Source organism: Lutra lutra, chromosome 8 (assembly GCF_902655055.1).
Source record: "Lutra lutra chromosome 8, mLutLut1.2, whole genome shotgun sequence".
NCBI classification, from domain to species: Eukaryota; Metazoa; Chordata; class Mammalia; order Carnivora; family Mustelidae; genus Lutra; species Lutra lutra.
In genome coordinates, this window is record NC_062285.1 from 63,112,156 (window position 1) to 63,127,433 (window position 15,278).

Consider the following 15,278-nt stretch of genomic DNA (forward strand, 5'->3'; position numbering starts at 1 on the left):
TAGGCCTTTGAGACACCACCCTCATTTTTATCTCCTCTGATTTTCACTAGCCACACTTATGGGTTTGCTTTGCTGGTTCCTCCTCAAAATGTTCAAGCTTTCTTCATGGCTCTGCCTCCATGACTTTCAGTGCATTCTATATGCCTGTCATTTCCAAATTCTTCCTTCTACCTCAGAGGCTGTAGATCTAGGTGTTCTTCTACATGTCCTCTGCAGTATTCACTAAGTACTTTACACATAACATACCTAATTTTAAAACTTGATTCAAATTATCATAGTTTTCCTGCATTTGAGAATGTCTTGATTTCTTCTTCATTTCTGAAGGATATTTGTGGTGGGTATAAGATTCTGGGCTGACAGCTTTTTCTTTCATCACACGAAATATACTGTGCCATACTTCCTTCTGGTTTCCATCGTTTCTGTCGAGGAATCCACTATCACTTTGTTATTCCCTATTCACAATGTATCACTTTTTTTTCTCTCTTTCAATAGTTTTTTCTTTGTTTTTATTTTTCAGAAGCTTAATTATGATGAGTATTATTTTAATCTATCTTGTTTGAGGTTTGCTTAGATTCTTGAATCTGTGAGCTTATATCTCTTCCTAAGTTTGGGAAGTTTTCAGCCCTTATTTTCTCAAGTACTTTTTCAGGTCACCCTCTTTTTCATCTTTTATGGACTTTGCTTATATGAATGTTAGATCTTTTGTTAAAATCATTCAGGTCTTGGAGACTGTTCATTTTTTTTTTTTTTCAGTCTATTTTCTCTCTATTCAGATTGGATTATTTTTGTTCTGTCTTCAGTTAACCTATTCTTTTCTTGGTCCCCTCCCTTTCATTGTTTAGCCCATACTTTGGGCTTTTTAATCCATTACGGTATTTTTCAGTTTTAAAACTTCCATTTGGTTCTCCTTTATTTATTTTGTTCTTCCGTTTGTTTGCTGAGTCTTTCTGTTTTTTCATTTGTTTCACGTGTCCAAATGTGTTTATAATTTCTTGTTTTTGTCTATGTGTCTTCGAATTGTTGGCAGGTAATTCTAACAACTATCATTGCAGTGTTGGTATCTTTTGTTTATCTTTTCATTAAATTTGAGATCTTGATTCTGATATGGCATATGATTTTCATTTGAAACCTTGTTTTCCATTTTTGAAATGAAACATTTCATTTCATTTTTCTATAATGTTCTGAGACTTGTGCCTTACTTAAATTCCTGGTTTTAGCTATTTTCTGTGACATTAATCTGGTAAGAAATGTGAAGGTATCATCTTGTTACTTTCAGGTGGAGGAGGTTCCCCACTTGGCCTTCTATTGAGAACTGAGGGGGAGCTTGTATTATTTCTGGATGGGGGTGGTAGTTCCAACTCCCCACATGGTTGTACTGATACTGCAGTTGGGGTGGTCTCGTTACTGCTGGGTGATGGTGAAAGTCCTGACTCTCCATTGCATCTTCTCTGACACCATCCCAGTGGGGAAGGGGCAGTACACTTTGTAACTGCTGGATGGGGGTGGAAGTCCAGGCTCTGCCCCAATGTGTTCTCCACTGATGCCATCAGGGGCCTTGTTACTAGCTGACTGGGTTTAAAGTCTTGGTTCTCTACTTGGCCTTTTCTGTCACCACCCTAGTGGAGGTATTGGGTGCCTTAGGAAAGTAGAAATCTAGGCTCCCCACAAGCTTTACTGTCTGTTTGGGGATGGGGCCAGGTTTTTTTGTTTTTGTTTTTGTTTTTTTTCCCTGTGATGTTTGTCAGGAATAGAGTGGTTATTCTCTAAAAGTTTTTCTTTCATGAAGCTTCCACTTCCCTGGCTCTTGGCTAGAGAGCAAGCTTTTGTAAGAAGATATCTATAGCTATATCACATATTTTTTTTCTTTCTTTCTTTCTTACTTTTTTTTTTTTTTTTTTTTTTTTTGGTCTGCACTCACTAGTACCCCAGGTTGCTGGTTTCCTCAATGAAATCTGGGATATATGAGACAAAAAGAAAACCTAGGAAACCAGCGCCTTAGGTTGTAAGGTTTCTCACTGATTCTCTTTCTTTATTCTATCTTTTAGACCATTCCTATGTCTGTTTTACAATATAATGTTTAGTTTTCCTCAGTGAGAGGAATAGGAAAAGCATGAGACTCTATCTTTTGGGGGCTCGAGGTCATGTCCATAATTTTGGAACTTTATTTTCACTGGGCCCCATGTGGCTCTTCTCTGTGCAGGTACCTGGAACTGGAGAGCAGCGGCCATCGGAATGAAGTGAGACTGCATTACCGCTCAGGCAGTCACCACCCGCACACGGAAGTCTTTCCGTACATTTTGGCTGATGACAAGTGGCACAAGCTCTCTTTAGCCATCAGTGCCTCCCACTTGATTTTGCATGTTGACTGCAATAAGTAAGTGAAATCTTCTCAGTTTATGAAGGGGAAGATTCTAAGAAATGACTGTTAACGCACACTGCTTATCTGATATTTCCTTTTTACAGAATATATGAGAGAGTGGTGGAAAAGCCCTCCACAGACTTGCCTCTGGGCACAACATTTTGGCTGGGACAGAGAAATAATGCACATGGATATTTTAAGGTATTTTTTGGCTAAGGGCTGATGACAGCGTAGAAATATAAATGCTTTCTCATGAGTTTGGAAAATGATGTTTTGCTTTTTGTGGTGTGAAACAAAATAATACTTGATTTGTATATTTTTTCTATTTTGTCTATTTTTTTAACATGAGGGTTTTGTTTAGCTCACCTACAGTATTTTCTCTTTTTTCCTGAATAAGTTTGATCTTTGACTTTACACAGATCATCACAAAGTAGCAGTCAGGAAACTAACATATCATTGTTGAGGTTAGGGATTCAAAGTATTAAATACCTAAGATGTTAATTTATAAACAAACTGCCACTGAAACATCACCTTTGATGATACTTTTACAAGGTTGTTAGTAATAAGAGGATTGAAGACTTTTCAATATTCACTATTCATGGTCTATATGTACTTCAGAAAGTGAAAGGAGAATACTTATATATGCACAAATCTGTCAAAAACTAGTTAACAGTCATAATTTGTATCTTTTTTGTTAGTGCCTATTTAGAGACACACTCCATAGAATTTCATCATTGTAGATGATCCAAAAGACATCTCATTTAAATTTCTGTATCTTAAGGATGAAGAAATAAAGTCCAGAAAATTGCTTGACTGCAAACCGGTAGTGTAATCATTTTCCCCCAGGGACTAAGACAGTGCTTATATCATTGAAGTGGCTCAGCGAATGGCTGTTAACTTAAGAATAATGTGTTCTGTGTCCAACTCATGGATTTCTGGGTAGAGTAGATACCAGTGATTTTGAAGTTGTGTTCTAAGTAAGTGTTTCTGGGAAGGTGTTTTTCAAACTTATTAAAACTGCTTGTTACCTGGAAACTGGGTGCTTTCTATGTGCTATTCCAGAATCTTAGTCTTCCTGGCCTTGAAGTAGGCTCTTTTTTTTTTTCCTTTTACTTGTGCATAAACTGACTCAAAGGGGTTAAGTGACTTGCCCAAAGCTTGCCATGAGGAATTGATTCCGTGCTCACGGATCCTAAACAATCAGTGCTTTTTTTGCCACATATAGGATGGCAAATCTGTAGATGTCTATTCTCTCCTCTATTTAACCATGGCAGTCTTTCCCATGAAGCCCAGAAGTGGCCTTAGAATCCTTCTCACACATCCATTATTTCTAGTACTTCTTTAGGGGTCATAATTTTAACTGTAGTCTGTGAGTGGTGTCCAGTGGAGTTGTACAGTGCACACACTGTTTAACTATACATGGTAGCCTTGTTTTCATGTTGCTGCTTCCAAGTGATAGGAGTTTGTATAGAAGTTGCCTTTTTAATCCAAACCCCAAGCAAACAACAGATAAGCAATTCCACACAGTATACTAAAATATTTATCATTCATACTGACATTCTTCATATACTATGCTATTAATTAAACACATAGGAGATATAGGCCAATATTTGGTTATTTTGTAGGTACACTCAAAATTGTCTTGGTAATATGCTGGTACTGTCACCCTGTCATTAGACATTCTGTTTGCATTTTTCAGAGGAATGAAGTGAAATATTAATTAAAAATGTATGTAAAGTTGATGAAGGAAGAGAAGGGTGGTAGATGAAAGGAACAGCTGGAGTGCGTCCGATGCGGTTATTTTTGAGTTACCATTGGCCTTTGCTTTAAGAGCTCAGGAAGGTGGAAGCTAATTAAGCCTTAGCGACTAAGGATACGTGTAAATTTTACATACAGACATGTGATGTGGCCCTCTGTAGAAAATGGGTCATTTGTAGCTGGAATGTTTAAAAATTTCACACTAAACTTTCCGTGCTCCTAAGCACTTGTCACTAAGTCTTGCGGCAGCTGTTTAATAAATCCGTTGTCCTTTATAAATTGAGAAATTAGTTCTAAAAGATCTGACTGAAAAATGAGAAATGCTCAGATGAGTATTGCACTTATGACTCGTTTTTCTATCTTTCTTTTTGATGGCTGCAGTTAGTTTAAAATTGGTATCAGTTTCACTGTTGCTGAAACCTGAAGTGATTTCGGGTTGGTATTTAAAGGTCATTTTCAAGCCTTTCTCCAGTGGCTAAGTAAAAATAACTTCTCAAATCAACATGACTATTCCCTCTTAATTATATCTTGACATTTAATCTTAAGGCTTTAAAAATATTATCAATAGGAGAATACATGGGTAATCATCTATTTTGCCTGATGTATTTCTTTCCCTTTGGTTTGAAGTAGAAGTAATGTATTCAAAAAGATGTTGTTCGGGGATCTTGGTGCGTCTATCTTGTAAATGTTTTCTTTCATGAACTTGACTGTTGAACATAATTTGGGTAGATGAAAGTGATACGTCTTTTTAAAAATTTTTCGCACACAGGGTATAATGCAAGATGTGCAATTACTTGTCATGCCCCAAGGATTTATTGCTCAGTGCCCAGATCTTAATCGCAGTAAGTCCATTAGTTTTTGTGCTGTGTGATAAAAAAGTGCATTTCTTGCTTAATTTTGTCCATAATGTCAGTTTGAAATTGGAGGTCCCATATATTAGTTGTCAGCCTGGCCTTAACTAGATTGACCTCCTTATAAACACAACTTGACCAATGTAGTGTTTGTGATTCCAGCCTGTCCAACTTGCAATGACTTCCATGGACTCGTGCAGAAAATCATGGAGCTGCAGGATATTTTGGCCAAAACATCAGCCAAGGTAAAAACTACTTAGAAATACAGTGCAGGGAGCTCAGGAATCCTTGAGGCTCTTTATAGTTTATTTTATATATAGATAACCACAAATGTTCACCTTTGAGACTTTTCTTATTCTACACTGTTGCTGGGATTGAATCTAAATCTCTGCTCAAGGAGAGGGCTTATAAATATTCAAACCCTAGCCTTCTGTGTAACAAATGATTCAGTAAATCAGAAATGAGGCAGATTACCTGATTTTCACATTGCTTATTGCAGTAGGATTTATTGTTTATTTTAGTTTTTATTATTATTTATTTTTACTTAGTTTTTCTTTGTAAGGATGGAGGTGAGGGGGCATTGTGAAGAATATGGACCCTAGAATTATGTCAAGGGAATGGTCCCACAGATGCTTTCTACCGCTGTGTTGCTATTGTAGGATTATTCACTGCCCTGAGCATGTGTCAAGTTTCCTTGCAATTTCACCATACTGTTATCACCTTTCATAGTAGTTACTAAGAACCTGCAAGTTGTCTCATATATCTATGATTCATTTCTGACACGACAAATTCTGAGATTTGTTTCTTTACTTGAGTAAATATGTTCATAAAATTAAACATTTTTAAAAATGGAAAACCCTTTTCTGCAGTGTGAGTGATGCCGTTTTTACCTAATACCCATTTGTATCTTGTAAATCATGCCGTTTTTTTTTTTTTTAATCCAAAGCAGGAATGAAATTTACCTTAAAAAGAAGAGGGAAAAAACTTTTCTTTTAAAGTATATATATATATATATATATATATATATATATATATATTTTTTTTTTTTTTTTAATATATTGATGACCATAATAGATGGGCCCAGCCATCATTACTGCTATATGCAGAAAAATTCCGATGCCTACTGAAGTATTTTTCCTTTCTGTGTTGCTGGAATGGTGAACACTGTGAACCCCTTCCTTTGTGCCACAGCTGTCTCGAGCTGAGCAGCGAATGAATAGGTTGGATCAGTGCTATTGTGAGAGGACCTGCACCATGAAGGGAACCACCTACCGAGAATTTGAGTCCTGGACAGACGGCTGTAAGAACTGCACGTGCCTGGTATGGCTTCCTCTGAGACTTCAGATGAAGGGAACTCAGATGCCCCCCACTCTTTAAAAATTTATTAAAACAATGTAATCATGAAAATTTCAAGACCCGTTTCCTCCAAGACACAACACTAAAGTGCCAGCCAACCCGGTCAAATCTAAAGAACTGCGTGTTGCATTATTAAAGATACTTTCTAACCTATAAAGATGATTATGGTTTAGGAATGCTATAAAGCTTAAGTTTATTGGTGCACAGATGAAGTTAACCATTTAAATTGGGTTAGCGAAGGTGATTCCCAAAGGGTTCTATCCATTTTCCTTAACATTTCAAGGGATTTTCCCCTCATGGGTTTATTACTGCATTTTAATAAAATTAATTATATGCAGCATGAAGTATTGTCACCAGATTGGGCCATACAGACAAATAATGGAATTTACCTTAGCAATCTTTAAAGGCTTGCTAATGTGGTGGAATAAGAATTAGATAATTTAAATAAATATGATTTCTCTAATTGCATACTCATAAAGTAGAAATATTTAACACGTTACTATTTCAAAAATTGATTCATTTTCCAAGAAAAGGTCAAGACTAGTTTGGTTTTTAAATTTTAAATTTCACATGAATTCGTCAGTTTAAAGTCATTTACTGGAAGGAGACCAGAGGTCTCTGTGAATTAGCCTTTTAAAGAAATATCTCAAGTTTGTTCAAAAAACAGAATTTCATGTATTAATGTTAAAGATACCCGTGAAATAGTCATGTGTGTGTGCATGCATCTTATGACTTCTGTTTGGGAAAATAACAATGTTTCCACCAAAATTATAGCATTTACCAATGCAGTAAAACCTTCCCAACTTGTTAAATGGGGACAAAAATCAAATTGAGTAAAATGCAAGATATGTATAGTGAGGTCAATAAGGTGACTAGAAAAACAGCTAGCTGCCTGGGAGTTCTGGTTGACCATTGGGAAATAAATTCCTTGCCATTCTGTTTGCAGTTTGGTGCTGCCTTGTAGTGGTGCTTAAATATCCATGGGAAGATTCTGGGTCCTGGGATTAGGTCTGCAGGAGGGCAGCAGCTATTTGAGAAATCCCCTGGCTTGTGGGTGCTCATTTTGTGCATAATCTGGGCAGACATGAGGCTTACCCCTAACTTGCTATTTTGTTGTCAGTGTGTGCTCCTCCCTCCATCCATGTTCTCATCCATCTAACTCCAGAAGGGGGAGAACTCTAGGGTGTGTAGCATCGTCACTGGACAGAAGATGGGAGCTAATCACCAACTGTGTTAGGACCCAATTCATATTACTGTAGGTCCCTGTAGTATGGGTTTTACTGTATAATAAACACAAAGAATAGTAGTATTTATGGCATTTTATGTGAAGAGTTTGAAATTTAGGATTAAAAAGTACTTTCAGGCTATCTCACTGCAACTTGGAAATTCTTTAAATATTGCTTTCTTCTCAGAATGGAACCATCCAGTGCGAAACTCTGATCTGTCCGGTTCCTGACTGCCCCCTTAAGTCGGCCCTTGCGTATGTGGATGGCAAGTGCTGTAAGGAATGCAAATGTGAGCACAACTTTTATGTTGAATACTTTGTTTTGGCAAAAACAAATCTTCTATTAATAAGTATTTACTCATTATTGATCTGGGCACCCTAAAAAGTTTTTAGAAATGATGTGAATTGGAAGAATACCTTCTCTACTTTGGTTGATCAATTCTTTTCCATTTATAAATGTTATACTCGTATTTAATAGGAAAGTTTTTTCTTAGAGGAATCCGTTGTGTATAGTGACAATAGTAGGAAAGATCTGTAAGGAACTTAGTGGTAGGCATTTCTCTCATTGCACCACTTGATACCCATACCTGCAGAATAGGTTAAGAATGGTCCACACTCAGCCACCCGGACGGAGGAAATCCACGATGTAAGTGAGCTTTGAGAGCATGTTATCATAGGATTGTCCAGTGTGGACGGGGCCGTGGTGTCAATTCATGAAAAAAGGGCTCAAACTCCTGAGTGGGGACGCTGTTTGACCTTCTTAGTCCTGTGGGGTTCACTTCAGATGTCGGGAAATGCTCTCTGAATTTGTAGCTGTTCCAAAGTATGTTCTGTATCATTCCTTCAGTAGGAAATCCTTGCATTTATGTCACTTACGCTTTAAAAGACTATCCTTAAATTCTTGTTAAAAGAAGCATTTAAAATTTAGCTATTTTTGTCCAAAGGAATAGGAAGCTATGTAAACGGAAATGTGATAAAGTTTGTAGAATATGCAGGGCTGTGTGAATGCAGTATCATCATAGACGCATGCGCGAAGGCAGAGAGGCCGGGGAGGGGAGGGAAAGGGTGAGGGAAAGAGGGGCTGAGAATGAATGGTTCCTTTTGATGGGGCTTTTGTTCGCCGCGCTCCGTTTACCACTGCCATGCCCGACTCTTGCCTACACAGTGTGCAGTGTGCTGTTGCTGGTGAAAGTGACGAGTTCTCAGGAAAAAATCAGGAAGTCGCTTTGTAGCCCATTGATTTAATTCCCTCAGGAGCTCATTTATATTTAATTTTATTAGACTTTATATTGAAGCCAATCCATTTCACGAAAGTATATTAGCCTAGTCAGATAGGTTTGGCTGATCCAGGAAGGACTGAATGCATTTTTTCTTACACGTGTCACTAGCTAATTTCCTCAGGGAGGAGTCATCTGAATTTTTCCTTGAACTTACCTTAGTATCGGAAAGCTGGTGGTGATGTTTGGTAGTTTTCTTTGTAGATAGACGTAGGAGGAAGGGCCCTTTCTAGGGCTTTATATTCATAACACAGCAATAGCTGGAATCAGACTTTTTGCTCTAACTTCTTTTATCTTTCTTTGCACACATACTTCTGCACTGTTACCCCTGAATATAGTAGATTTGCATTAAGTGATGTCAGTTTTATTAGAGGCAGGCTGATTGAAATAATGGACCATCATGATAGATGCATTAGTCAGGAGTAGTGAATTTCAATTCTGATTTTACCATTTGTCTCTGTTACCAATAGTCAGCTGCCTACTAAATCAGACAATGCTTGAAATCTTCCCAACAACATGCAGTTAGACTTAATGAAATGGCAAAATATTTTGAGATTTATTAATGCAAAGTGCTTTTGGCAGGCTTTGGTATTAATGATTGAAAATTGACTGTGTTTGTCTCATAGATCATAGAGAAAGCTGCAAGTAAGTAATCAGTGAGGGCACCACAACACCACTGAAGAAATGCCAAAATTATTTATTTGAGTCTTTCATTTTCTGTGGTTAAAAGTATTAAGGATAAAGTGACTATTTTTCTGGTTCTAGTCAGTGAAGGAGTGCCATGGAATATAAAGGATTTGTGCCTATATTTGTTTGTATTTTGAGTATTCGAAGTATGTCTCATTCTGATGAATTCAACATTTTACAAGAGTTAGCAAGAAATTTTCTGTAAACACCCACAGAATTTTTTTTTTTCCTAAGGGAACTAAGCATTTAGTTCATACAGTAAATACTCTTAAAGATTATTTGGGAACGTGTCTACAAGCGCAATTTAAAAACCAGTCAGTCAAAATATTTCAGGAAATGTGCTTGTGAAAAGTTTGCAAAAACTTATTTTATAAAAGAAAAGGTGACATTTAAACTAAATTTAATAATCATTAACTGACTTGCTTAGATTATTCAGATTTTCATATGTGCAGAGTGAGAGAAGCAAATAGTTACATCAGAGTGAGTGTGTGTGTGTCTCTAAAATATATGACAGTCTTATTTTCTTATGTTGGTGTTCCCAGTGTTATCATTGTTATACTTTATGAGAACTTAATTTCAGTGGAGCATGAATTAAGCTCTATGATTTTTACTTTTTAAAAGAGAACCATAAGCCTTCCTCTTAGACCTTGAGCTTATCCTGTCTTTGCAACTCTGTTGCTCAAAGGCCTTTTTAAGGACATAAAATTAACAAAATATATATATTTAGTGAGACTGGTTTAAAGAGATTAATCACTTGTTTCCAAAGTCCTTAGAAGGGAAAACATATAACGTAACTGCTGAATTTGACTGCCAAGATTGAAATGAACAAAAGAAGTGCAAGTGGCCGGCGGTCTTTTGGTGTTCCTTATTGAATGCTTTCTGGCTCCCTTTAACAGAGTTGTTTGTGCAACTCTAAGCAGCCCTATTTTGCAGTCTGCTTTATATTTTCCCTCTGTAAATTCAGCTCCAGCTCTTTATCCAAATATAAATACTGGTGAATAGTAAAAAGGTTGTTGTTCTGGGTTTGTTGTTCTGGGAAAGAAGTCAAAGAGAACTAAGCCCGTCCCTTTTCTTTATTTGAATCTCATAAGAAAGTGTTGGAAGGAGGGTCTAAGCCTCTTCCTGCTCCTAGCCCTGAGCTATTGTGGTGAAGTTAAACAGAGACAGAAGATCCAAAGGTAGGAATGCCAACACCAAATAATTAAGGTAATAATAATCACAACTATAATGAAATCATATTACTTCCATCAGTTAGAAGGCACAGAATTCTGCTCTTCATGTGAACTTTACACAATTTTATAAGGCAGGAATTACTTCTGTCTTCCTAGTAAGAGCAAGTGCATGACTTGTCCATGAACACACAATTAGCTGGAAGTCTCAGAGACATTCCAACTGGAAGTGCTGTGCTTTTTGAGCCTACCTCCTTCTTTAAAACCATATACCATAGGGGTGGCTAGGAGGCTCAGTCAGTTAAGCATCGACTTTTGATTTCTGCTCAGGTCATGATCTAGGGCCTTGTGCTCAACACAGAGTCTGCTTTTTCTTTTTCTTCTGCTCCTCCCCTCTCTTCCTCTCTCTCTCTCAAGTAAGTAAGTAAATAAATAAATAAAAATCTTTTTTTTTAAAAACCCACCTATCTGGTACACTTAATTTAAGTGATCTACTTTTATCCACTGGTAAGTAAGCTTACCGTGCAAAACCATTGGGAGTCCTGGCTAACTCTAGGCCATGGTGCAAAGTAAGCAGGCTTTGCCTCCATCCCTCTCGCTTCTCCATTTTCAGCCATAGTCACCACATCCTAGTCACAGGCTCTCAGGCAGCTAGCAAAGAGACTGACTGACACAAATTCAAGATAACTTGGGAAAATGTAAAGTTTAAATATTTTTGGGTGACTTTAACTCTGAAATAGGATGGGGTCCAACCAATTAAAATATGTAAAATCTCAGCCTAGGTTAAGAAAACAAAAAGAACTGTCAGAAAATAATTGATGAAAGTTCTAGCAAACAGAAAGTTACTGAAAGTCACTGAAATAAAAAAAAATTAAAGATTCATTTTTGAACAGAGAACTCTGTTTCACAGAGAAGGTGATTCATGAAAATAGGGAATCTGAGGCAATCTGAACTAATACTATAATGTCTTGCAGAAGAGGCTATGTTTAAAACAATAACAAGGAAGACAGTTTTCCCTTCCTTTTCTGGAGAGGCATCAAATATAGGAAATGTGAATGTGACCACCACCATTGGTTGGTGCTTGTCTAGTACCAATAGTTATTTTTAATTAGTACTGCCTTAAAAAGCCTTGATTTATATGAATAAATTAAAATCATCCTTCCTTTAATTGAACAAGATCAGAGTTTCAATATATAATATAGATTACATTTTAATATGCTCTGTGGTGATTAGACAACAGATTATATTAAACTTAATTTAAAAAGTCCTGTCTGCTTAGATAAAACGAAGTTATTATAATGTCTTTGCATATCGGGTATTTAAGTATGTGGTTAAGAGAGTTAGATTTTCTGGTTTGTATTCTGACTACCACTTACTAGTTGTGCAACTTTGGTCAAATTACCAAAACTCTCAGAGTCTCAGTTTCCTTTTCTATAATATTTGTATCTATTTTATATGGTTAGGGTAAGGACTGAATGAGTAAATACATGTAAAGTGGCTTGGAACAGGTGAGCTATTATTGTTTTTGTTAAAGAACTCTTTGTGTTTTTATTCATGAAAGTAGAAAGCAGTGAAACTATCTCATTGGGTCATAGATGTAAAGCCCCACAGCACCTTAGAGATCTCCTGAAAGGTCATTTGCTTTGGGGGAGGTAAAGCTTTATGATCTCTGTTTTACAGAGGAAAAATGAGGCCAGGGAGGTCAGATGACTTTTCTGCAATCACACAGTTAGTATGTAAAGGAAGGTAAATTTTTTTTTTTCCAAATTGTGTTTTGACATGATACTACTCTCTTCAGGGCACTCTTTTCCTCAGTATTTTGGATAAGTCTTGACTAAGGTTGACAGTAAGAACCAATTTATCATGCATTATATATTCTTTTATGTCTGACTTCTTTCCTTCAAAATCCTGTTTGTGAGATCCATCCATATTTTTGCATGTAGATATCAATTAGTCATACTTATTGTGGTATATATTCCATTTGTGTAATGTACCATAGTCCAGTTTATTATTGAAGGACAGTGGGGTGCTGTCCACTTTTGGCCTTTATAATTAGTCATTCTGTAAACATTCTTTACATGCTTTTTGGTGTTATGCCTGCCTGATGGGTATATACCTGAGTAGAATTGCTTGTCCAGGGGTTTAAACTGTTTTATTTAATGACAAAACTGTTTTTTTTTAATTTTTTAATTTTTTTATTAACATATAATGTATTATTAGCCCCAGGGGTACAGGTCTATGAATCACCAGGTTTACAGTTCACAGCACTCACCATAGCACATACCTTCCCCAATGTCCATAACCCCACCATCCTCTCCCTACCCTCCCACCCGCCCCCACAACCCTCAGTTTGTTTTGTGAGATTAAGAGTCTCTTACAGTATGACAAAACTTTTTAGCCTTTTGTAAAATTGTTTTGCCAAACTGTTTTCTGAAGTGGTTATACCAGTTGTTCCACACCCTTACCCACATTTGGCATTTTTGATCTTTTTAATTTGAGGCATTATGATAAATGATGTTGGCGCATGATTTCATATTATAGTTTAAATTTGCATTTCCTTGATGAATCATGAAGATGAGCAACTTTTTATATATGTATGGGCTATTTTCATTAATCTTAAATAATAGAAAAGAAAAACAGATCATTTATATGTATACTCTGACTAGGAGATAGTCGTTTGGGAGGTTTAACTCTTTTATGTTCACATTAGTGTGCAAATATGGATGATTCTAGCCCTGTCACTTAAAATGCATAGTAAAGTGGGGATGGAGATTAAATGGCTGCCACTTAAGTAATCTGAAGATTTTTTTTTTAATGAATGACAGGGTCATAAAATTGATTCAGAGACTTCTGAATATATAAATATAGGGATAAGAAATAAAAATCAGTGGGATATAATTCACCAGGAGTTTCTTTGTTCTTAAAATAAAGAACACAATTTAAATAACATATATAGGTTACAATAAAAAACAAAATCATTTTGGAGCAACATAACCAATAAACTTAGCAGTCTATTCAGGAATGCCGGAGGCGTGGGAAATATGTGGTATGTGCTTGAGGTTCTTATGCATGAACACAATTATAAATTAGTTGGCATTACAGAGACACAAGGGGCTTCATGACCAGAATGCCAGTGCTGATTGAGGGGATGTATGCAATAATGAAAAAGAGAAATAACCATCAAAAGGAAGATGTTTTGTTTTACTATCAGATGCAGTATTTTTTTTTTACTTTTTTTTTAATTTTTTTTTTATTTGACAGAGAGATCACAAGCAGGCAGAGAGGCAGGCAGAGAGAGAGGAGGAAGCAGGCTCCCCGAGAGAGCAGAGAGCCTGATGCGGGGCTCGATCCCAGGACTCCGAGATCACAACCTGAGCCGAAGGCAGCGGCTTAACCCACTGAGCCACCCAGGCGCCCCTCAGATGCAGTATTTTTAAAAAGCTCCCCAAAAGTCTGTAGTTACTAGCAAATATTATGTTACAGCAAACAACTGAGTGAGCTAAGGGCTAGTGGTGTTACTGTAAATCATGTATACCACCCTCCCCGGAGCTGCCCAGGTGTAATCTCAGACTAGGCCCTGTGAGCAGGGGACAAGGGGAGAGGGCAGAAAGAGGCCACTCCAGGTTGGTAGGTAACAATTTTAATACTAGGGAACTTACAGTTGAGGCTTGTCTTGGGTGGCAAGACTAACCAAATCCCGCATCTGCCCTCCCAGTCTTCCTGTACCTGCCCTTCCACCATCCAATGTGGGAAAGGCAAACAACCCACATTCCAAGGACAGGGGAGGAGGTGAAGGGCCTCTGAATGCCTGGGTCCAGCTCATGAGTCAATTGGTAGTTATGGTTTTTTGATGAAGCTCCCCAACACTAGGTTTGGATTCAGTCTTTTCTCCCCCAAATTAACTTTATTGGGTATTTAAAAGAGTAGTGGATAAATCATAGAATGAATACACTTTTCTAATTCTATATGTATATGTGGAAAAAGAGCAAGAAAATAGTTCACTTGTGACTTATTCAAGATAATTAAACTTATTAAAGAGGAATCAGCTAAGTTTTAATAAAGAGAGACTTCATCAAGATAATCCTATAGGCTTCTTAAACAGTATCATTAATTTTGTGCTAATACTTTTTCAGAAACTCCTCAAAAAAGCATTGGTCATGTTATCTTTTAAGCATTATAAAAACTGATAAATGTCAAGTCAGTGGGAAAATACTGAACTGGCAATTTATTAATAAGCAAGAATAATTAACAATATAACCTTCAGATTAATGACTATATGAGACCTTGCATGATACAGTTTAATGATCTTTAGAAAAACAAAAAATGTACTGTTATTAGTCAGCTGGTAGCAGAGCAGGGATGTTAGGAAAAGGCAGGGCAGAATCAGAGGGTGATGACGGTGTCACAATGATTTAGTTGCTGTGTCTTCCATGCTACAATCCAGAGTCATAGAAGTTGTCTGACTCTCTCATTCTTCATACCAGTACAGCATTTTTAATGTTTTAACTAAAAATAATGCATGCATACAATAAATATTCCATCCATCTGAAAAGATGTAAAATAAAATATAAAAATCCCCCTATTTCTCCCTTCCCT

At 36.8% G+C, this 15,278-nt stretch overlaps 1 protein-coding gene across 7 annotated transcripts in view; it reads left to right on the forward strand.

Moving 5' to 3' along the window:
- Nucleotides 1-15,278, forward strand: part of NELL2 (neural EGFL like 2) — a 405,295-nt gene that overhangs the window by 152,808 nt on the left and 237,209 nt on the right. For all 7 annotated transcript variants that reach the window (XM_047742250.1, XM_047742251.1, XM_047742252.1 and 4 more), the window contains 6 exons: nucleotides 2,201-2,374; nucleotides 2,464-2,560; nucleotides 4,887-4,959; nucleotides 5,131-5,213; nucleotides 6,160-6,288; nucleotides 7,737-7,839. In XM_047742250.1, the coding sequence (XP_047598206.1) occupies nucleotides 2,201-2,374; nucleotides 2,464-2,560; nucleotides 4,887-4,959; nucleotides 5,131-5,213; nucleotides 6,160-6,288; nucleotides 7,737-7,839 (659 nt within the window). The remainder of the gene's footprint in view (nucleotides 1-2,200; nucleotides 2,375-2,463; nucleotides 2,561-4,886; nucleotides 4,960-5,130; nucleotides 5,214-6,159; nucleotides 6,289-7,736; nucleotides 7,840-15,278) is intronic.